Source organism: Pseudozyma hubeiensis, assembly GCF_000403515.1.
Source record: "Pseudozyma hubeiensis SY62 DNA, scaffold: PHS51, whole genome shotgun sequence".
Classification (NCBI taxonomy): Eukaryota; Fungi; Basidiomycota; class Ustilaginomycetes; order Ustilaginales; family Ustilaginaceae; genus Pseudozyma; species Pseudozyma hubeiensis.
Window position 1 is genome coordinate 280,956 of NW_012133833.1, and position 22,599 is coordinate 303,554.

Here is a 22,599-nt window from a genome sequence, read left to right on the forward strand (position 1 = left end):
GCAGCGGCGTGATACAGTAGCTCTGATGTCGTGGTGGGGAGACCGTTTGTACGGCAACAGGAGACACCAACACGATCTCATTCACCCAAATGTTATGAAAGAATTATCAATTTAATCAAGGTTCCGTAATTCCCTACCCTGCTCAGGCTCAATGCTCACCGAGCCGACGCTTTCTCGAAACTGTATCTCTGATCGTCGAAGACCACATCCAAATGTCCCCCCTTCCAAGTCGAACCAACAGAAAGCGTGGGTCCCGAACTCTTCCTCTCCGACACACATCTGTACGTCTTGTGTGAAAGCGAAAAGTTCGAAACTCCTCACCCTCCTCGCGTCGATCCCGACCTCGGACAGCGAAGAAACCGATGTTGTCCCGTGAGAAGAATTGGTTGAACCGTCAGAGAATCGATCTTGCCTTGGAAACGTACCGAAAAGGAGCAAAGGTAGAAGAACCTGTGGTGCCGTTTGCTCCTTTCCGATCCGTTGGAGAAAGGTTCAGGCGTTGGAAAGGGGAGGATGGGGAGATGCACATATCCTTGAAAGGGGAAAAGCGGAGCGAGTGGACAATGTTTTTCCATTCATCAAAAAGGACGTTGTTCTTCGATCCCTCGAAAGCAAGGATCGCAATCACTTGCCCTTGGTCGCCGGCAAAGCGAAAGCCCTCTTCCTCCTCTTTCCACCCTCAAAGCCCTTGACACCAGGCAAGTCTCTCCCCAACGCATCCGGCTTCTTCACCTCGTAGATCCTCACAATCCAATTCTCACTCGTAAACGCCTCATCCAGATACTCCAGCTCCGGGCTCTTGGTCGGACCCTGCGTCTGCCTCACCCTATCCATCCCCGGCCTTCCCCCGAACAGATCGTTGAACCGATAGTAGCTCATTTTGTAAAGTAAGCTGTCCTTCATGGTCTTGCTCGCGCCGTCGTCGATCTTGTACTCGCCGCGCGGCGTAAAGTAGTCGGCCTCCCTCACCTCGTCCGGCCAAACACCCTGTGCGATCCTGATCATCCACAGATACTTGTTGATGTCGTCACCGCTGAAACCCAACAGCCCGCCGAAGATGATTAGCACGTAGTCAACGTCGTGCTTGCGCAGGATCGGGTAGGATTTCTCTTCCGACGAACACATCGCTTTGCCGACGGTGGCGATGTGCGTGTTATTCCAGGTGTTGTTGTCGACGAGTGTGGGTCGATCGGCCATGCCGGAGATCTGGTAACCGTAGTCCCACCACGACATGACTTTGGCGTCCGAGGCGGTGTTTTGACGCAGCCAGTAGTAGGCTTCTCTGAAATCGTCGATGATGTGCTGCGAACCGTCGGCGTTGCGCGATGCGAGCACGACAGAGGGTGAAGAGTAGGCGGTAGAGGTGACGAACGTGCAGTGCAGGACAAACACGAGCAGCAGCAGGAGCGAGTAGATGGTGACGAAGAAGCGCGAGTCGAGACCAAACACGCCAAACTTGGAGCTGGAGAAGGAAGATGCGCCGAAGACGGGGGAAGCGGGTCGCGAGATCTCCGAATCAGATCCCGCGACGGTGTTCTCCTTTGGCGTGGATGCGACTTCCGCTGCCTTGCGTGTAGTTGAGCGAGTCGACTTGGCCACCGAATCGTCGTCCGCGTCGGCACGGCCCTCGAGCGGTGTCGGCTCCTTGGGATCGAGATACGTCTGCAACAGCGTGCTCATCGCAATGGCCGCGCTGACGCATACCACGGGCGTCAAGGTCAACATGAGACGCACCATGACACCGGCAAAGTAGCTCGCCATGACGGCGTAGATGATGACAAAGACGTGCTCGTCCCTCAACTCCTTGAAGAGCAGGAAGACACCGACTGGGAAGAGGAAGATGAGCATCTCCAAATCGAAGAAGAAGGCAGGCCAGGCAGGAGGCTGGTGCTCGGATACGGACGCGATGATCGGGATGTGCTTCTTGGCGTAGGCCGTGTCCCACAGCGAGTAGAATCGACCGGTCCAGGGAGCGACGTAGCCGGCATAGGTCAGTGCTACCAGGGCACCGAACGCGAGTGTTGCGACGAGTACGACGAACCCGACGAGCAACAGCTTGAACTGCTTGCTAGGAACGTGTGATCGAACCAGCTCTACGAAAGCGACGAGCTGAAGCAGACCAAAGACGCCGAGCGCAGCCATGTGTTCGCTGGTACGAACAGGCTGGAAGCCGACGAAGGGCACCTGCATGGATGCGAGAGTTCCCACTGCGTAGAAGCTTGAGTAGGAGACGTAGAGACGAGAGCTGAACCTGCCCATCAGGATGAGCACGAGAACATGCAGCGGGATCATGTTGGTGATGAACACGTATCCTCCCCATGCGGCTACCATGTAGAAGTAGAAAAGTGCAGTTGCGACACCCCACAGCGCCGAGCCGTCCTTGAGCGCCTTGATCCACAGATAGAAGGTCATCATGAGCAAGAAAATGGCGATAGCTTCGTTGTCGTACGATCCAGCCACCGACCTCGAGATGTATCCCGGAGCGATACCGATGAAGGCTGCTGCCAGCAGACCAGCAGCATCGTCCTTCATCGCCGCCGTGAACATGTACGTCGCCCACGCCGTGAGACCGGAGAAGGCGGGAGCGAGCAGCACGCAAATGTTTCGAATGTCGACGGGAATGTTGAGCGAATGGAAGAGATTGTAGATGGCACCTGAGGTCACCATGAGACCTGGATACGCAGTTCCACCAGCAGCTCGTCCGAGCGGGTACCACGCTGTAGCATCGAACCAGTTCCAGAAGCGGTAGAAGCCATCTGTGGTCAACACTTTGGTGGCGCGAAAGTTGAACCACGGGTCGAACTCGTGAATGATACTCTCGTGTCGCACCACTGCGAACAGACGTGATGATACAGCTGCGCCAGCAATCAGGAAAATGATAATGAGACGAAGCAGCGAGAGGACGTTCTTGTTGGCCTCGGCAGAGAGGGTGGGCAGACGATATGCTGCACGTGTGCTAGCGCCGGCGCCAGCGCCAGCACCTTTTGTTGATGTGGCAGCCGACATGATGGGTGAGAGGTCTTGCTCCAGATAGCGACGCAATGTACAGTCGTCGCTAGTGGTCTGGACGTCGATTGTAGTCGAGGGAAGGTGGAAGAGGTGGTAAGGGCGTAAAGAGAGTCGACTGTGTGCAGCTCGACAGCATGTCGGCTGTCCGTGCGCGCGCCAATTCTTCTCGTTCTTCCACGTCTCGAAACCAATCCCAGACTCGTCCGAGAAGGGTCCCCTGTCAGGAAGCAATCCAAGAAATTTCGGCGTAACACCATAATCCACATCAAAAATCCACACACGACACTCGACGTCCTTCCGAGCCTCAGTTCAAGTCGATCGACGTCATACGAGCCTTTGACGACGTGGACATCACAATCAGAGACGCATTTCACAGGTTCCAAGACGAGGATTCTACAGAGCCCACTCATCTGCCGCCTCCTTATCCGAAATAAACGGCCTGCCAATCGCGTTGGCCGTTCCGTCGCACATGGGGCAGCTTCCGGCGATGAGCGCGTCCAGCTGATCACGGAGCTGCTGTATCCTCTCCTGATCCTCAATACTCCTTGCTGAACCCATCATCTTCTTGTCCGCTCCACTGCCATCCTCGCCTGCTCCGTTCGCATCGCCGTCCGACGAAGCGATCAACGCAGCTGCTCGCCGTTGGGCTGCGGTACGAGAACCAGCGACCCAATCGGTCGTAGGATTCGAAAACGGATCCAGCGGTGCTAGCACCCTCCTGCCACCTGCGACGCTGACGCTCACACCGGCAGAGATAGCACTGATCACGGCATCCGGCACCACGAGCTCGCGCAGCTTGTCCAACCCAACTGCAGCTGTGACGTTGCCCAACCCCCTCGCGCTCAGTTGCAACCCACTCATTCCGGCCTGCCTGGCACCCTGAGCAGCGTTGACCACCGCTTTGGACCCATCCTTGAGGAAGCCCATGTTCGCCAGTGCAGAGCTCGGCAGTGCGGGCACCAGCCCGCTCGTCAGCGCCGAAATCTGCTGCTGCAACTCGAGCAACTTTCTCAAGCTGCGCGTAGACATGGTCTTCGTTACCTCCCCGATCAGGCAGTCGGCGTGGAACCCGTGTCTGCAGGGGAAGATGTAGAACTGGCGCTGCACTAGCACCTGCATGCAATGGTGACACTTTTGATCCGGCTCGATCGTCACGAATCGCTCGCTGAGTTTGGCAATGTCCTGCTGGATGGCGGCAGCCGAACGTGAAGCTTCGTCCATCTCGTCTTTGAGCTCTTCAATGTGCGCTGCGTACCCTTCCAGAGCCTCGCAGATGTCGTCCTTGCAGTCGTCGATGACAGCGAAGTCGGGGAAGAAGGGCAGTACGTCTTCAATCGAGATGAGGTCGGTGCGTCGCAGGAACGCCATGGCTGATTTGATGTCGGCAGCGGTGCGTACGACTTCCTTTGCGACTCTGAGCCACAGCTTCTTGCGCAGATCGCGGTCCATGGCTTCGGCCAAGTCGGCACAGCTGCAGGCAAGCTCGATCTCGCCTTCGCGGATCGCCAGCTCGACAGCCGACTCGAACAGGCTCATCTTGGCATAGATGCGTACGCACGCCTCCATCTGGCCCTGAGACAGACACGTGCGCAGCGCATAGTCGAGGTCAAAGTAAGGCTGACCGGTCAACGGGTCGGGCTTCGCTTCATCGATGAAGCGCAGGAGCTCTTGCTTTGTATCTTCTCGCTCAGGGTAGCGCGACGCTCGACGTGCCATCAGCGTGAGAAGTAGATTGTGGATGGCGGCATCCTTGCTCCCACTTTTGCCAGCGACGATGGTGCTCAGATACTTGACCGCTTGATCCGTCTCTCCTAGAGTGAGATCAGGCCTGTGCTGCAGCAACGCAGGGATGAGCTTGCGTGGCTCGAGGTTGCGCTGGCGAGACCAACAGTCGACCGTTTGGGCAGGGGCATGCCGCATGAGCACAGAGGCAAAGCTGTAGTAGAGTTCGAGCGAGTCTTGCTTGTTGATGGCGTCGATAGCTTTGGTCCACTGCTTGGACTGTACATGATGTCGGACAATGCGCTGGTGGTCGCCAATGACAGACGCAAAGTGAAGGTATACGTCGGACCTACCGTGCTTCTTGATGAGGTCAAAAGTGGTATGCGGATCCAGCAGTGTCCGATAGGTACCGAGGAATTGGTGCAGCTCTTCAGTGATCATGGTGATCTCGAGGCGATAGTTGTCGACGTCTTGGCTGGCCGCCTCTGCAGCAGCGACATCTTCGAGCTGGTTGATCTTGCTCAGATAAATCTCGACTAGCCATGTGGCAAGCATGACGCGCTGAGTGACGTCGTGAGTCTTGTCGAGTCGCTCGAGACGCATGACTAGGTAGTAGCGCAGGGCATCGCGCTGGTCGACGTCGGTGAAGCGCAAGACGATCTCCTCAAATGCGCGCATGAAGGTCTGGGCATAGCACTGCGCGGCTTGAATGTATTTGCCTTCGGCAAAGAAACGATCGCCCTGGAACGAGAGAACCGTACCTCGTTGGATTCCGGGCTTGGCAAACTTGAGAGCCATATCGAAGGAGCCTCGATCAAGATGCACACGCCATACGTGGCGATCCTCATCGCGAAGGACAAGCTCAAATATGCTTGCATCGGTGTAGACCCAAAAGGTTTGCTTGGTGACGTCGACCGCAGTGCCGATGACGCGCTCATTGGGTTTGAGTGGAAGTGCTTCTTCAAAGATGACCTGATCGTCAAGCGAGCTGATGGCCATAACTCGGTCCTGATAGAGCAAGACAAAGTGGAACTCTGTCAAAGCGATGCTAAGCGGTATCTCTGTGATGGGTGCGCCACCGTCACCAAACTCGCCAGGGTCACCATTGGAGGCTGTGCTGATGCGGCTGCGTCGCTTGGTGGGACTTGCGCTGTCTTCGTCTTCAATAGCGATAGCTGGATATGGCAAGAGGTTGGCGGTCTCAATGACGCTGTCGCCCGCTGTTGCGTCCGGCGGATAAGAGAGCAGCCCATGGTAGACACCAGGCCCGGTCAACCATGCAAGTGCCGAGATGTGCTTGGAAGAGGTAGGAGTCCATGTGTGCAGCTCCGAGTAGGGAAGGTCACCAGGCAGCTCGGACTTGAGATTGGGTGAGGAGTCGCCCCTATACGGCAGGAAGAGCTTGTCGAAGAGCGATTGCGAGTCGACCTCGTCTGTGCGTGGTTTGGCGAGGATGCCGACATACTCGTAAATGCGCGTGCTTGTGGTAGCGATGACGACAGCTCGACGTAGGTCGCTCGATGCTGAGGCCAAGCCGTTGGCGGATGAATCACCTGATGCAGCTGAGGCATTGCGAGGGAATATCTCGGCGACAAGGCCTGTGACCGGCTGTCGCTCTGGCAAAGTAGTCATGTGTCGCACGACACGTTCGACATCTCCGCGTTCGCCTCCATTTCCTCCTGTTCGTCGGGCGATCTTGTCAAAGATGTCGCCATCATCAGGATCGCTGCCTACCGCGGCTGTGATGACTACTTCGTAAATATCTCCTGATCTGGTGCCCAGGAGGATCTGCCGTGTGGTGGACACGGCAGGAGTACTGTTGGCCGCACGTTTTCGGGCAGCCGATGCGCTGCTGTCCTTGTTCCACGCAACACTCTCGATGATGTGACCTTTGAGTTTGGGTAGTAGTCGCGCCTTTCTCCAACCGCTGGCCCAATAGTAGTTGTCACCGTTCCGCATTGCCAACACGAGATGGAGACCGGAGGGGTCGGCGAACATCTTGTGCGGGCCAAGCGTGCTGAGATCTGGCGGAGGCGCATTGCGTGCAGAGCGCGGCGCTGGCGGAATAGGTACATCGGCTTCTTGAGTGTGTTCTGGATCGTCGAGGTTGATGCGGACGAGCTTTGGTGGGGCCGTCGGGAACGGACTAGACGCTTGAGAAGGCTTAGGATATGCATACAGGCACATTGTGAGGATATTGGATGAGACGGTCATGAGAGCCAAAGGTGCCGAGAAGGCGTACTGGACCCTGCCGAGCTGGAAGATGGGATCTGAATGCGAGGATGGGCCTGCATCCGAGGAGATGAAACCGGTCTCGAGTGCCGCGATGGGGTCGAGCATGGACGATCCGAACCCATCGTGAGGAGCATCGTCGCCGTCAATACCACGACCTCCGTAGGTATCATCTTCGAAGCCGTCATTGATCGAGTCGTACGTGTGAGCTCCAAAGCGAGGCGGAGTAGAGTATTGGCCATTGGCACCTGTGTTGTGGGTGTAGGAAATTTGGCGCTTTTGGTTCGGGATTGGTGGAGTATGCTGCGATGACGAGCTCTGCACAAAGTCGTCAAACATTTTGTCGATACCGTGTCGGTCGCATCTGACTGCTGTGAGGTCAGCGTATGTCGTGTGTGAAGAATGGCCGCCAACTGAGCACTGGACGTTAGGGTATCGGAGCTATTCCGCAACAAGGCTGTCGGCATGTGCGACAGAGAGAGACACCAACAGCACTTGGATGCTACTTTGTCGGCGACTCGCCCGGTGCTGAGGCTCAAGATGATTAGGAAGCTGAACGGAAAGGGATGAAGGAGCGTCGGAACGAGTCCGGTGTAGGTTGACGGTGAAGGATGCTGTGTAATTGGAAGAGGGCTGGAGGGACGCAGCGATTCGAGTTGGCCCATCCGCGACTTGAAGTGTGCGACCCTGAACCACAGGAAAGTCCACTGGTCCCATCGCCGATGTTTCCCTAACGCGTCCCAAGCTCGCCTCGCCTTTTTAGCCCGATTTTGCCTGCCAAGTGGAGGAATTTTTCGATAAGTGAGGTGAAGCCAAGCCAAGAACAGCGACCGTGAACGAAGCTCGATGCGGTTGGACCTGCGGTGACGTGCTTCTTGCAGCGTCGCTCCTACCAGTGCAGATCCCGTCAGCTTCGCATCTTCCTTTCACAATACGACATCCTTCTGTTCCACCTTTGTCGCGATCATCACTGGATTCCACCAAGGACTATACTCCTCCAAGACATGCTGGACCCCACAAACATCGAGCCGCAGCGCTACATCCCGCTGTTTGGGCTCAGCGGACTCGGGTTCCAGCTTCAAGGCGTGCTGCACCAAAGCCCTTTCAAAGCATCGTCCTCGCTCCTTTCCCCTACCACCAGCAACGTCGGCAGCAACTCTCCCGAGGCTTCCGCATCTGGTCTCGCCACACCTACACTCTCGTCTTCGACCTCATCCGATACGACTTCGGAGGTCCTTGATCTCGAGAACGGGCCTGGACGATACGCAGCATATGCAGCCCGTCTCAAGACGGCAGTCGGCTCATCTTTGAGGATGAGCGCCTACACAAGCGAGATGGGAGAGGCGCTGAGGCCTTTAACCAAGCCATGGGTCGTCCGGGGTGCCTATGCCGTCTCGTGGACCTACATCATCGTCGATGTAGCTTACGCAGGCTTCAAGGCGGCAAAGCAGTACGAATCGCTTGCTTCCACCACATTCTCTGCCACGGGACCTGTGCAAGAGCTCGAGACAGAAGCAGCAAAACTTGCCAATCAGACCCTCTCATCCGTTCGGGAGAACCTTCCTTTGGAAGAGGTGCTCGACTCCAAGACCCTCTCGGCACTCTCGCCCTCCGAGAAGGTCGAATTGCGAAAGCGTCACACTCAACGACTTGCCGAACACGGCCGACACGCTGGCGTAGACCCCAGCAAGGTCTCTGAGGTGACCCACGTAGGAATGACAGTGGCAAGACAAGCAGTCTTCCAGAGCATCGCTTCGATGGCATTGCCTGCATTCACCATTCACAGCATCGTCAAGTACACGGCACCCGTCTTTGCAAAGGCCAAGAACCACCGGATCCGTGCGTTTGGCCCTACGGCAGCTGGATTGATGTTCATCCCGGCATTGCCGTTCCTCTTCGATGAACCGGTAGAACACGTGGTTGATTTCGCGTTCGATTGGGTTCAGGAGAGGGTAATGGGTGGACCCAAAGCGGCGAACAAGGTGCTCGAGGCGGCCAAGGAGAAGATTTTGTAGACACACTCATCATGGTGGTAGAGGTGGGCATGGCGAGGATTGGCACGAAAGGTGCTCAGATAGAAATGTCATGGTACACAGGAAGCGTTTTTGCATTGCTTGGCGAGTGGAGCGGTTTTCATCGCCAGGGTGTGTGTAATGACGATCATGAACACTGAGGAAAATTGGATGCCTGTCGGTGTGGTTCTTCCCCGCATCCGTAAATTCAGTGTTTTCACGTCCCTGTGCTTTTTGAGCTTTGACCGACTTTTGACAAGCTCTCTTCCAACCATCATCACCAGCTCGACACTGTCATCGCACAGCACAGACCGTCACGATGATGGTGTCACTTCTGCTGCCAGCAAGCTGGACGCTTCAATGTCGCAGTGGGCTTTTCCACCTCGTGTGTCTCCTGCTCACGGCGCTTCTCGCTTTCGCCTCGACAACACCAGCGGTGTACGAAACCGACGAGTACATTCGCATCCAGCCCGAACTCGCCTCCATCACCCAGAAGCTAACGAATCGAACTGTACTCGCCTACATCACGCCCTGGAATGCACGTGGGATCGATGTGGTGGATGAGTATGCGGAGAAGATCGACATGGTTTCGCCTGTCTGGTATACGGTTCTCGTCGATCGAGAGGTGGTTTCCAAGGGTGGGGGTAATGCGACGTACGTTCTCAGCGGTGGACCACCGAGTGAGAAAGAGCGAGAATGGGTGGAATCGAAGCTCAAGAATCGAGAATCTAGGGTGAAGATCGTTCCACGGTTCTATCTAGATTCTTGGCAACAGAACGATTACGCCGACCTGCTATCCAGCCCTTCCAACTGGAACCGTCTCTCCCAACTCATCACCACCGAAGTCTCCACCAAAGGCTACCACGGAATCGTGTTCGAATCAGCAGCAACCCATCTTCTCTTCGAGCCAATCTCCCTCCTCTCCTCCTCCCTCAAGACCACCGACAAATCCCTCACTGTAGTCCTTCCACCTCTGCGAACGCAATACTCGCTAAATGGGATCAAGCTCGATAGGATGCAACAAAGTCAAAACACGATGATCAAACAGTCCATACCACAACTGGCAGCTGTGGTGGATTACTTTTCGATCATGACGTACGATATGTCGGGGGCAGGTGGAAGAGCGAGCAAGATGGAAGGGAAGGATTTTGGGAAGGAGAGTCCGTTGCGGGGGGCTAAGAGGGGTACGCTGAGAGAAGCTGGTCCGAATACCAGCGGCAAGTGGATTGGAGAGAATGTCAGGTTGATTGCGGAGGCGACGAGGGACGCGAGCAGAGCGAGAGAGGAGAGGAGGAGGAAGCAGAAGGCAGAGGCAGAGGCGGAAGCGGAGCTGAACAAGGAGGCAGGAGAAGGAGGAGACGAGGAGGTGGAGAGGTTGAAGGATCCTAGCAGTCCCTTTGCGTATGATGAGTTTGGTGGTGAGGAAGTGCTCGATGAAGCCTCGGTCGATTCGCAAACTGAGGAACGAGACGGGGAAAAGGCCCCAGCAGAACAGCAGGCGGAAGCGGAACAGCCTGAAGATTCACTCTCCCTGATCAAAGGGAAGCTCCTCATGGGCATGCCAATGTATGGCTACCGCTACCCCATCTTCTGGATCGACAAGACCACCGGTCAAGGCATCATCGTCTCACCACCTCTGAACCCAGACGAAGGGAAGGAACTCTTCTCGCGCACCTCATCCTCCTCCCTCCTTCCCTTCCTACGCGGACCCGCAGAAGCCGTGACGATGGACGCCATCCTCACCATCCTCAGCGACCACGACGGAGTCATCATCGACCCCAAAGACGACGGAGAGGGCTGGTTCGACTACACCGAGACGGTGACGAGCGAGTCGGCCAAAGGAAAGGAGAGTCAAGGGCTGAAACCGGGGGATGAGATCTATTGGAGGATGTACCTGCCACTTCCCTCGACGACACAGACGAGATTAGAGGCGTTGGAGGGGGACAACGAGGATGTCGGAGCAGGGGTCTCGCTTTGGGAACTTGGCCAGGCGAACGGCATGCTGCTTCATGCGCTGTAGCAGGAACAAACGTAGCCGAATGAGATATCCGTCGGCAATGTCTGTGTACGCGGCTCAGTCGCGTGTGTTTTGGCGCCAGAGATGAGCATACAAGGTGTTTGAATGGCAAGAGATCAAGCGGAACGGAGTGTACAGTGTGGTAAGAGGCGAGACGAGGGGCGTCGACGGATGAGATAGACGAGACAGAGAACGGCTGTGTGCTGATGGTGGCAGGGTGGTTAAAGGCGCGGAATGCTAGGTCGAGGCTGCAAAGAGTTTTCAACAATCTGAAGAGTCGAGCTTCTATGCCAGGAGCTGTCGGAAGTAAGGATGCACGAGACTGCGTTTCGCCGATGTCCTTCCTGCCGGGTCGTATACGAGCATGCCCTCGAGCAGATCCAATCCTGCTTCGTCGAGCCCCTTGACGGCGTCACGCAGCGGTCGACCAGTCCACTTGGGGAAGCTGTCCTTGTAGTCCGGCAGTTGCTGTACGCCTGGCCAAACATCATCGGTCGGAGTTCCCAGCGTGCGGAAGATCTTGAAGATCTCGTCGATTTCGGAATCGCCCGGGAACAGGGGATGTCGCATGGCCATCTCGGCAAAGATGCAGCCTACAGACCACATGTCGATGGCGGTGCTGTAGTGTCGCGAGCCGAGCAAGACTTCGGGTGCTCGGTACCAGAGCGTGACCACTTCGTGTGTGTATGTGCGCAGAGGAATGCCGAATGCGCGTGCGAGACCAAAGTCGGCCAGTTTGAGGTTGCCCTCTTTGTCGATGAGCAAGTTCTGAGGCTTCAAGTCGCGATGAAGGATGCGGTGCGCGTGGCAATAGTAGAGACCGCGGATGAGCTGATAGGTGAATTTGCGGACAATCTCGGGACCCATACCGTCGCCTCCACGGTTCCGTGAGACGTTGTCCATGTATTTGCGCAGATCGAGGTCTAGAAACTCGAATACGAGGTAGAGCTTGCTCTCCTGATGAACGATGTCGAACAATCTGTTACGGGAGAAGAATGGGTGCAAAGTCAGTCCTGATCCTCTCTAGCGGGCTGTGAACATGACAAGCCTCTGCGACGGCGAAGACTCACCTGACAATGTTGTCATCGCGAAGCTCCTTGAGCAGCGAGATTTCGCGAATGGCTGTGGAAGGGACGCCCTCGTCTTCAGCTTCGAGGCGGATCTTTTTGAGTGCGACGATACGGCCGTTGGCGCCTGGTGTCAAGTCCTTTGCCTTGTATACGACACCGTATGTACCTGCGATCGCGGGGAGACATTGCGCGAGCAGAAAGACAAAGACAAGGTGTCAGGTTTCGGCCACTTGAGCTGGCAGAATGCGCCAGTGCGTGCCATATCAACAGCTTGCTGGGTCGAGTGCTTACCTTCGCCAACCTTTTCGATTCTCTGATAGTTGTCCATGGCTGTATCGGGATGCTGCGTGTATGACGTATGATCGGCTCAACCGATGGGCGAGGCGCGCGCAGTTGATGCTGAGAGAGTTAGATCGAAGGCGTTTCTTGGCCGAGCAGAGTCGTCTGGAGGTCGTCAATTGTGAAGCGCGCGCTGCTTTGAGACGAAAGATCGGTGCGAGAGGTGGTGAACGTCGTGATTAGCGGGAGACGTGGAAGGCGTGAGTAGTCCTGAAGTGATGTACAGAGGTGTCGTGATGACTGGAAGGTGGCAACGAAAACGATGTGATTGTACAGCAGGACGAAGTGTGGAAGTGTGTTGCTCTCTGCAGTTTGAGTTTGTCTCTCGTGTCAAAACCAACCTCGGCGAGTCAAGCCTCACTTGGCTGCTCCGCAGTGTGATTCCTACGCCTGTCGGCGAGACCGAACTCTGCGCGACTGCCATTCGCTTCGTGTGCGTAAAAAAAGTGTTGGTCTCGCGCCAACAGCTGCCAGCCAGTCAAAAGGCTAAATTTGGCAAGAAGCCCGGCACCAGACGCAGTCGACGCGCCTCGATCGGGGAGGCCTGTTTGGCGTGCGGTTGTGGCTCGCGTCCAAAGCAACACAGGAAACCCCGCTGAAATTTTAGGCACCGACCCTCGAAACCAACACCTTGGACAGCAAACGCCTCCGACGCTCCCTCGTCTGTTTGTCTGCCCTCTGCGCGCGTCTCTGGTCTTGACCGGGATCGGACTTGGCTGCTCTGTCTGCATGTTCGTGTTAAGGCAGCGGGCGGGCAAGGCGACAACAGAAGAGTGCTCGCCGTTCCGTTTGGACGATCCGATCTGTGGCTTGCCTGTCGCGAGAGAGAGCCTCATCCGCACTTTCGCCTTCATATAGTCGTGAAGTCTATTGTGACGAACACCTTGTGCCCATCGACCAGGCTTCAATCCTTGAGTTGGACTCTCAGCATGACTGTGTGCAGCTTCACTCGACTATACATGATACACGTACTTTAACACCATCTACTTCACTCGGACGCAACCACAGGCCCAACAGCATAGGCGAAGGACAATGACGGTGCCCATTCGCATGATACCTGCTGCTGTTGCGATGCATCTGGGGCCACAGAAGCTTGAAAGCACTGAATCCCGTCCCATCTGCCAAGTCAAGCACGCTATCGTATAGTCAGCACTGGTGACCACGCGGGAATACTCCTTCTCCTCAGAAGCAAGCAAGCAGACAAGCAAAGTCTTGACTCAATAGGAGGTCGACCATTGCGCGCTGAGCTTGCTTGCAGACAGCTCCGTAAGCAGCCACACTGCACGACGGCTTTGCCGAAGGCTTGCTTCATTTTGAAGATCTCGGTTTCATTTTCCGTCTTTGCTCAGCTTTGGACCCTTTTCTCCCTTTCGTTCGGCTGCGACGCTTGGACCCGCTCGCGGACCAGACTCGTCCGTCGGCTATGTTGCTTCTTTCCACGTCGACTGACTTGCTACTCTGGCTCGAGCTGTCAAACTTCTCATCAGATTCCGCCTCTCAACGGCATACCAGCTTCCTCTCTCTTCCCCACCATCTCCACCGTCGCCGCAGCAGCACATCTCATGTTGGGTAGACTCCGTCCGCTTAGGTGTCTCCATCCCTCCTGTAGAACATCGTTGACCTCTCGCCTCCCTTCGCCGTCCACAAACACATTTGCTCATCCTCGGCGCTGCTTCGCGTACACCTCCGTCACAATGTCAGCGCAGGATGCTCCCAGCTGGAAGATTGAGCCCAATCCCTACCCTAAAGCTCGTCGTGACGACAAGGCTTCCTTGACGTACAAGTCGGCTGCCAAGGGCTCCGTCACCGTTCCCGAGCCCTACATCTGGCTTGAGCAGCCTCCTTCGCAGTCGCAAGAGACCAAAGACTGGGTACACGCGCAGGCAAAGCTGACGCAAAGCTACCTCGATGGCTGTCAACCCGATCTCGATATCCTCAAGTCTCGAATCGAGAAGAACTTTGACTTTGCTCGTTTCTCCTGCCCTTCGCTCAAAGGCGACGGCAAGTACTATTACAGCTTCAACTCGGGTCTTTCGCCTCAGTCGCTCATCTACACCGCCAGCAAGCAACAAGTAGACAGCAATGCAGGCAAGAACCAGCGCGACCCCATCGGCGACATATTCTTCGACTCCAATCTGCTCAGTGCTGATGGCACCGTGGCGCTGAGTTTCACCACATTCTCGCATTCGGGCAAGTACTTCGTCTACGGTATCAGCAAAAGTGGAAGCGATTGGGTCGAGATCTTTATCAGAGAGACAGCTAAGCCGTTCAAGCTGGAGGACGCTCACTACAATTCCAACGGCACCATCAAGTTGTCCAAGGACGAGCTGGCAAACTACGTCGACGCCACCGGCGGTAAGGACCGTCTGGAGGACAGACTGGAGAACGTCAAGTTTTCGGGGGCCGCTTTTACCCACGATGACAACGGGCTGTTCTACCAGACCTACCCTACAGCGTCCGTGACCGACAAAGGCACAGAGACCGATGCCAACAAGGACGCTCAGCTCTGGTACCATCGAGTCGGCACTTCCCAGTCGGAGGACGTGCTGGTCGTCAGCAAAGACTTGAAGGTGCCCGAATCCATGTGGAGCACAAACGTCTCGCACGATGGCAACTATCTCATGCTCTACAACAGCAGGGACACCGACACAAAGGAACGAGTCTACGTGCTGCCGCTGCAGGACCAAGGTCTCACAGCTAGCAAAGAACTCAAGTGGATCCCGCTTGCCCTCTCGTTCAAATATGTCCTCAACTATGTGACCAACAAGGGCAACCGCTTCTACTTTATGACCAACAAAGACGCGCCCAACTCCCGGTTCGTCTCGGTCGACATCGACCCGGCCAAGCAGGCACAGCAGACCAGCAATGTGTGGGAGCTCACCGGTAACGATGTTGAGCTTACCGATGTCATTGCCGAGGAAAATGATGCACTACTCTCATCGGTACAGGTGATCGACCACAACAAGTTGCTAGTGGTCTACTCGCGCGATGTCAAGGACGAGCTGTACCAGTACGAGCTCGAGTCAGGAAAGCGTGTCGAGAGGCTGTTGCCGGATCTCGTAGGTACGATCCAGCAGATTGCTGCTCGACACAGCGACGATCATGCCTTTGTGCAGTTCGGCTCGTTTGTCAACCCGGGTCAAGTTGTGCGTTTGGACTGGCCGACGAAGTCGTCAGCCAGTACGACCAAGGCGAAGCAGACCGCCTATTACGACACGCAGGTACAGGGCATCAAAGCCGAGGACTTTGTGTCAGAGCAGGTGTTCATCGAGTCTAAGGACGGTACACGCGTGCCCATGTTCGTCACGCATCCCAAGACCGTGACCAAGGACGGGACTGCCCCTGCTATCCTGTACTTCTACGGAGGTTTCAACATTCCTATCACTCCGGTGTTTTCGCCCTCCATGATGTCGTGGATCTCTTCCTACAATGGAGTGCTGGCGTTTGTCAACTGTCGCGGCGGTGGAGAGTACGGCGACAAGTGGCACGAAGCGGGCACGTTGCTCAACAAGCAGAATGTATTTGACGATGCTCTGTCCGCCGCCAAATACCTTCACGAGAGCGGATATGCCGCCAAGGGCAAGGTCATTCTTTCTGGAGGGTCCAACGGCGGCCTGGGTGTTGCCGCGTGCATCAACCAGCAGCTTCCCGAACACGGTATTGGAGCTGGCATTGCGGATGTCGGAGTGATGGACATGCTCAAGTTCCACACATGGACGATCGGTAAAGCGTGGACCGCCGACTACGGTAATCCTTCGGAGGATCCCGAGATCTTTGACTACGTGTACAAGTACTCGCCATTGCACAACGTGGACGAGAACAAGGTATATCCGACGACGGTGCTGGCGTGCGCGGATCACGATGACAGGGTGGTACCTGCTCACTCGTTCAAGTTGATGGCCGAGATGCAGCATAAGCTGGCCAAGAACCCCAACCCGCTGTTGCTCAGAGTGGAGATCGATGCAGGACATGGAGCGGGAAAGAGTACGCAGAAGAGGATCCAGGAGGCAGCGGAGAAGTACGCGATTGTCGGCAGGGCGTTGGGACTCAAGATTCGGGAGGAAGGCAGCAGCAGGCTGTAATACAGCTCACCCACTACATAGCTTGTTGATCCTCAGAAGGAATCCAGACCATGTCGCAATCGACACCAGTTGACATTTTCGGTCGAGCGTTGTGAGTCTTCAAGCTGCGTGCTGAGCGTCAAAGAAAGCGATCCGTGAGAGAGCAGTGGGACACGAAACGCGGCATGTGACCAAAATAAGCTCAGACGCGTGTGTCGCGCGTCGCGTAAAGTGGTCTCGCCACGTTTTGGGTGGGGAAATTCAGGGTTCCGCAGACACTCAAAGAAGAAAGGTGAAATTTGCGCACGAGCCAAAGGATGCCCTTTGTTGTACCACAAGATATCCATCCGCACTGTCATCTGTCTCTTATCTTTGCTCACCCATCATCTGCACACCCTCGAGAACATCGCCAGCTAAGCCTTGCCAGCATCACTCAAACTTCCCAAGCTTTTTTTGAAAGTATGGTCCGCAACGATGCGCAGCTCACGATGGACGAGGAGGACTACGAAGCGCAACGCCAGGCGAACATCAAAGCCAATCTCGAGTTGATGAAGGAGCTGGGACTGTATCCAGGGTCGAGTTCGTTGTTTCAGACACCCAAGAAGGCATCGATCGCCGCTAAAGCCAAGTCGAAGTCAGCGTCGAAATCGGTACCTGCTGATGCAGAGGAGTACGAGAGCAGTGCAGCGAGGGTTCAGCGGCCTAGAAGGATCACTCGATCGGTATCTCGAACGCTCGACAGTCCCAAAAAGCCGAAGGGTCGAGGCATGAAACGAGCTCTCAGCGACAATGATGTATACCCTGCAAAGATTTCTCGCTCGCGCCTCGACAGGTACAACACGGACTCTGATTCGGACGACGACTACCATTCCTATCATCGTCCCTCTGGATCCTCCCACAACACGCTCAACCCTGCACGCCACTACAGGTCCTCAGACGAACTCCAACGATCCGCCGATCGACTCGGCGTTCGCATCCACAACCCGAAAACCTTCGGTGCCATCCCCGGCATCCCCATCGGCACGCACTGGTCCAAACGCATCGACTGCTCCACCGACGCCGTCCACGCCCCCACCGTAGCCGGCATCTCTGGCAACGAACACCTCGGCTGCTGGTCCATCTGCCTCTCCGGTGGCTACGAAGACGACGTCGATCTCGGCGATACCTTCACCTACACCGGCAGTGGTGGTCGCGACCTCAAAGGTACGAAGCAGAATCCGAAGAATTTGAGGACTGCTCCGCAGAGCAGCGATCAGAAGTGGGAAGGGAAGAACGCGGCGTTGCAGAAGAGCGTGAGGTCGGGGAAGGTGGTGAGAGTGGTGAGAGGGTGGAAGGCAGGGGGGAGGTATGCGCCGAGTGAGGGGTATGTGTATTGTGGACTGTACAGGGTGGAACGGTGTTGGATGGAGAGGGGGAGGAGTGGGTTTAGAGTTTGTAAGTTTGAGTTCAGGAGAGTGGGTGGTCAAGATCCCCTGCCAACGTTCGACCACGAGGAGGAAGAGAAAGAGCTGTCGGAAGAAGACAAAGAGACCGAGGTGCAGGGAGAATCTTCTTCCGCGACGAACACTGTCATCGACCTACTCTCCCCCTCACCTGCACCTTCCTCACTCTCCACCCACTCCTTCACCTCCCCCATCTCCCCCCACCCCATCCTCAAGTCCTCCTCCTCTTCCTTCGACAGAGCCTCGTACTACATCATCACCGACGACGAAGATGAGCCTCAACCAATCATCATCTCTTCCTCTTGATCGTCGTCAGCATCCGAGGCAGAGGTGGAGGAGACGCTCATGTCGTTGGAAGTGGAGAGTCCAACGCGCGATCAGTTGACGGAGAGTGCGGTCAGGAGGAGTGCAAGGCAGGGGAGGAAGAGGTTGACCTTGGGCTGGGGCAGGAGGCAGATTTGGGGGCAGGGTGAGAGGAAGAATTGGTGAAAGTAAAGATGTAGACACACGAGAACGTTTCACGGTGCGACGGTGTGCCATTCCCATTCATTTTGATTGCTTCCGCTGCTGAGAGGATCGATGCAAAAAGCCGTTAGCTTGTGAATCGAGCGCTTCCCGTTTAGTCGTGCAAACGCGTGTGGTCGTCTGCGGCCCTGCGACGCCTCATGAGGTTTCTTCTTGGGCGTCTTTCGATTGGACTTCGGGAGAGGCGTCGGCAGCGTCCGATGACGGAGCTGTGTCAGCCGCTTCTTTTGCTTCGGCGCTTGTGGTCGCTTCGTTGACAACGTCGTCTTTGACCTGATCTGCCTCAGCGATGGGAAGAGAGGGCTCTGGTTGAGCGTCTTCGTCGGTAGATGGGTTGGCTGCTGTCGCGTTTGCGTCGGTTGTCTGCCGGACCGCGTCAGAAGACGCATCTGCCGAGGTGCTTCCGGTCTGAACGGGGTCGGTATTGGCCACTTGAGTAGCTTGCTCTGCAGCAGCAGCACCATTCGTCTCGTCGGTCGAAGCAGCTCTGTCCGTTGCATTGGCGGAAGCCTCTGGTGTAGCTCCTTGAGAGCCACTTGGCTGCTGAACGTCCTCTTCGATGACTGGCTGCTTGTTCACGTCGGCAGGAACAGGTCCTCCAGCTGCTGCCGCCGAGTCCGTTTCCGCGACGTCTGAGCCTTGCATCTCCGATCCCACTGGAGCCTGCTGCTGCTGCTTCTGCTCGCCTCCTCCTCCTCCATCCCTCTGCTCCTCCTCCTCCTCTCCCTCCTCCCCGATCAAAATTTTCATCCCCATTTGCCTGCCCAGTAACCCCGCGTAGTTCACCCACTCCTCCACCACCTCCTCCTGCCTCTCGATCATCCCCTCCACCCACCCACCCACCACCCTCTTGAAATCCAACACCCTCTCCAGATCAAGCCTCTCCATTTCATCCTTACATCTCTCTGAAACTGTTCCGAACAGCCTCTCTGCGTCCAACGCCCTCGTCTCTGCCTCCGTGAGCTCGGCCAGTAGGCTCTGAAATTGTGCACCCGCGGCGCTCGGGTTGGTCGCCTTGTACTTATCGAACCTGGCTCGGGTCCTTCGGAGTTCGTCCTGGCATCGGGCGGATTTGGCCCAGATCTCGGTTCGGACGGTGAACGCTTTGCGGACGCTGCCGACGACGCGTTCGTACTCGTACATGGTGGTGCCGAGCTGTCGGACGTCGGCTTCGGCTTGAAGATCTTCTAACTCCATCGCACGTCTCTTCACCTCCGCTAGCCCGGCGAAACAGGTACTCAGCGACCTGGAAAGGCTGCTTCCCGACAGGGTTGTCAACACCTGGCCGAGATCGTGCATCGCCGCCACCACCTGCTTCCTCTGACTGCTCAGCTGAGAGACACTCCTGACCATGCCCTTCAAGGCGCTCTCCAACGAATCCAGGTACACCTTTTGCTCGTTAAACCACTCGTCCGTCTCCTCGAACCTACTCGCGCTCAACGCACCCGACGACAGCGACGAAGTGCTCGGAACCATGCTCCCCAACAGCGCACTGCCCCAGCTCTTGTACGTCTTCTGCTCGGGTGTAACTATCGCACCCTTCACCGCATCCCTCGCCTTGACATCGGCCGCAAAGTTCTCCGACTCGAGGAACAACCTCAGATCCTCATCCTGCTGCAACAGCGCATGGCTCGCGATCTTGTTGATGCACGTCTCGAGGCCTATCCTCCTCGCCTCGACGAGTTCCGCAGCGAAGCGACCGATGGACACCTTTTCGGGTACGGGGGGCACGATAATTCCCGGGTTGTTCTGGACGAGCGCGGCGTGAAGCCATCGGAAATCTCGGTATCGGCGGAGGGCGGAGAAGTGGGAGGAGCGGAAGGAGGGGTTGTCGGTGGTGGTGCGGACGGTGTAGACGATGTGAGCGGTCATGGGGTCGCCGATACGTTGCGGGTCGCCGACTTTGATATTGAACGTGAAGGATGGACGGTGCGAGCGGGAGTGCAAGGCGCGAGACTGGGCGTCGTGGATGGCGTCGAAGGACGGACGGTGGTAGTGCGTGGGCTGGGCGGCAGATGCGGGAGAGGCTGTGGAGGAGCCGGTGTAGTTGGCGTTGCGATCGTTGTCTGCGGAAGGACCGGAAGCAGCCGACGAGCCGAGAGATGCAACGGAGCATCCCACCGGACCGCTCAGAGTGGCGCTGCCATCCGCATGACTACGTCCAACGGGAGTTGGAGATCCCGGCTCTGCTCGCTGTGTAAACGCCGCCTGGTTCACACGAGGCGAAGGTTGACCGTACCCATCATCGTCCGAATCGTCTCTGCCCTGACGCACAGTACTCGTCGTGTCCAGATAAGGTGGGCCAGAAAGGCTCGACTTGCGCGAAGCTCCGCCGAACATGGTGCTTTCGTCGGTCAAAGATGTAAGGCGAGCGGCGCTGCTGGCACTCAGCGATCGCTGTGGCAGAGTCGAGCCTAGACATTGCCTCTCGCGCGCTGCTGCGAGGTTGAGCGGGCTTTCGTCGATGACGGATCCGGTGGGTGTTGCATCCGTGGCGAGAATCTCGACTGCAGATGGCATGGTGGAAGGACCGTCTTTGCTGGTTGGTGGAGGCGGTGTGTCCGATCCACGACCACTTTTGATCGAGGAGGGCGGATGTGAGCTGGTAGGCGATGGAAGTGCAGACGTGGCGGGAGGTGTGGGTCGCGCCTGAAGCGAATTGAAGGAAGGATGAGGTGAACCTGGAGCATTGTCGGTGCCGTTGGCTGCTTCGCCTGACGTTGAGGCTACGGACTCTGTTGCTGCTTCCGCCCCCTTAGCCGCTTCGACTTCTGCTGCTTCTGCTGCTTCTTTCTCCTTTTGTGCTTGTTCCTCGGCTTCGCGCTCTGCCTCCGCACGAGCTTGTGCCTGTTCTGCAGCGAGGCGCTTCTTCTCTTCGAGCTTTCGTTGACGTTCAGCTTCCTCTTCCGCTTCTCTTTTCTTGCGTTCATCTTCCTCCTTTTCCCGCTTTGCTTGTGCTTCAGCTTCCAATCTCGCGACCTCTTCCAACTTGGCCTTGTACAGCTCTGCGAGGTACGGTCTCCACCAATCCTCAAAAGAAGTGTACTCGACAGGTACGCCGTACGCCTCCAGTACAGATGTGTCGAGCTTGCAATGCCTAGGTCTTGCTGTAGCGGCCATCGGATCGACTTCGTATTCTGGGTCGAGGAGGTCGGTGCGTGTTTCAAAACCGACCGAGTTGGCGATACGGCTGAGGACCATGCACATGTCGTATTTGGTCATTGCTTCTTTTGCACTGAAATGCGTTGTCGGCGGAACCGGGTCTGATGTCTCTGCGTGAACCTCGGCGAGTTTGATGATGGCTTTGGCGACATCGCCGACGTTGGTGGGGTATCGCACTGCATAGGCGTCGCACTTTTTCAGGTCAGTGGAGTTGGGTGGAGGCTGGATGGCGTTGAGCAGTACGTTGACTGCCGACTCGTCGTTGGTGATGGTCTTTCCGTAGAGCACAGGAACTCGGAGATTTGTGAAATGCCCAGAGCTGGCGTGCTCGGCGACAGCTCGCTCGCCCTGGAGCTTGCTCACGCCGTAGGCATTGAGGGGATTGGGCGCATCGTCGACGGTGTAAGGTGGTTTGGAGCCGTCAAAAACATAGTCGGTCGAGATGTTGACGAGCAGCGGCACTTTGTTGAGTTTGGAAGCAAGGGTGGCGATGGTAGCGGGGGCATCGACGTTGATAGCGTGAGAAGCTGCCGGGTCCTTTTCGACGACATCTGGGCGACGCTCGGCTGCTGTGTGGATAATGACATCGGGTTTGAAGTCTTGCAGGCACGATTCTACCGCAGCAGCATCGGTGAGGTCGAGCTTTACGAGCTGTTTCGACGGATCCGAGCGGGTGAATGCGAGTGCCTTTGTGTCGTAGCCCTTCTCGATGCATTGCTGGTGAACGGCTCTACCGAGCAAGCCGGACGCCCCTGTGATGAGCACCTTCATCGTTGGGATGGCGTTGCTGAGTCGAATATGCAGCAACGGAGCAATCCGAGCCGACGCCCAGTGTTGATGATGGTAGCGCCTCAGTCGGGTGGATCCGAAGCGTGAGAATGTGATGGAGATGACTGACGAAGATTCGCATTGTCGAGTCGGGTGACCGTCCCAGGGTGCATCCGTGCACAGCAAGGCGGCCGGACCAACACACACGAACTCACACGCGAGCGGAATTTCTTCACCTTG

The 22,599-nt window shown here is 56.5% G+C and overlaps 8 protein-coding genes across 8 annotated transcripts; 4 read left to right on the plus strand and 4 right to left on the minus strand.

Annotated features, from left to right (window-relative positions):
- Window positions 1–624: 624 nt before the first annotated feature.
- On the minus strand, window positions 625–3,361 carry PHSY_005541 (hypothetical protein; the record flags this gene model as incomplete). The annotated part of the gene is made up of 2 exons (XM_012336150.1): window positions 625–3,226; window positions 3,333–3,361. The coding sequence occupies 2 exons, from the start codon at window positions 3,359–3,361 to the stop codon at window positions 625–627; spliced, it is 2,631 nt and encodes an 876-aa protein (XP_012191540.1).
- Window positions 3,362–3,402: 41 nt separating this feature from the next.
- Window positions 3,403–7,302, minus strand: PHSY_005542 (likely vacuolar membrane protein; the record flags this gene model as incomplete). The annotated part of the gene is made up of 1 exon (XM_012336151.1): window positions 3,403–7,302. One exon carries the CDS (start codon window positions 7,300–7,302, stop codon window positions 3,403–3,405), a length of 3,900 nt encoding a protein of 1,299 aa, XP_012191541.1.
- A 665-nt stretch (window positions 7,303–7,967) lies between these two features.
- Window positions 7,968–8,978, plus strand: PHSY_005543 (hypothetical protein; the record flags this gene model as incomplete). The annotated part of the gene is made up of 1 exon (XM_012336152.1): window positions 7,968–8,978. The coding sequence occupies one exon, from the start codon at window positions 7,968–7,970 to the stop codon at window positions 8,976–8,978; it is 1,011 nt and encodes a 336-aa protein (XP_012191542.1).
- A 316-nt stretch (window positions 8,979–9,294) lies between these two features.
- On the plus strand, window positions 9,295–10,995 carry PHSY_005544 (hypothetical protein; the record flags this gene model as incomplete). The annotated part of the gene is made up of 1 exon (XM_012336153.1): window positions 9,295–10,995. The coding sequence occupies one exon, from the start codon at window positions 9,295–9,297 to the stop codon at window positions 10,993–10,995; it is 1,701 nt and encodes a 566-aa protein (XP_012191543.1).
- Window positions 10,996–11,277: 282 nt separating this feature from the next.
- On the minus strand, window positions 11,278–12,390 carry PHSY_005545 (hypothetical protein; the record flags this gene model as incomplete). The annotated part of the gene is made up of 3 exons (XM_012336154.1): window positions 11,278–11,971; window positions 12,063–12,228; window positions 12,354–12,390. 3 exons carry the CDS (start codon window positions 12,388–12,390, stop codon window positions 11,278–11,280), a joined length of 897 nt encoding a protein of 298 aa, XP_012191544.1.
- A 1,705-nt stretch (window positions 12,391–14,095) lies between these two features.
- On the plus strand, window positions 14,096–16,483 carry PHSY_005546 (hypothetical protein; the record flags this gene model as incomplete). The annotated part of the gene is made up of 1 exon (XM_012336155.1): window positions 14,096–16,483. One exon carries the CDS (start codon window positions 14,096–14,098, stop codon window positions 16,481–16,483), a length of 2,388 nt encoding a protein of 795 aa, XP_012191545.1.
- A 440-nt stretch (window positions 16,484–16,923) lies between these two features.
- PHSY_005547 (hypothetical protein) lies at window positions 16,924–18,210 on the plus strand (the record flags this gene model as incomplete). The annotated part of the gene is made up of 1 exon (XM_012336156.1): window positions 16,924–18,210. The coding sequence occupies one exon, from the start codon at window positions 16,924–16,926 to the stop codon at window positions 18,208–18,210; it is 1,287 nt and encodes a 428-aa protein (XP_012191546.1).
- A 357-nt stretch (window positions 18,211–18,567) lies between these two features.
- On the minus strand, window positions 18,568–22,362 carry PHSY_005548 (hypothetical protein; the record flags this gene model as incomplete). Its single annotated transcript, XM_012336157.1, has 1 exon — window positions 18,568–22,362. One exon carries the CDS (start codon window positions 22,360–22,362, stop codon window positions 18,568–18,570), a length of 3,795 nt encoding a protein of 1,264 aa, XP_012191547.1.
- Between the last annotated feature and the right edge of the window lie 237 nt (window positions 22,363–22,599).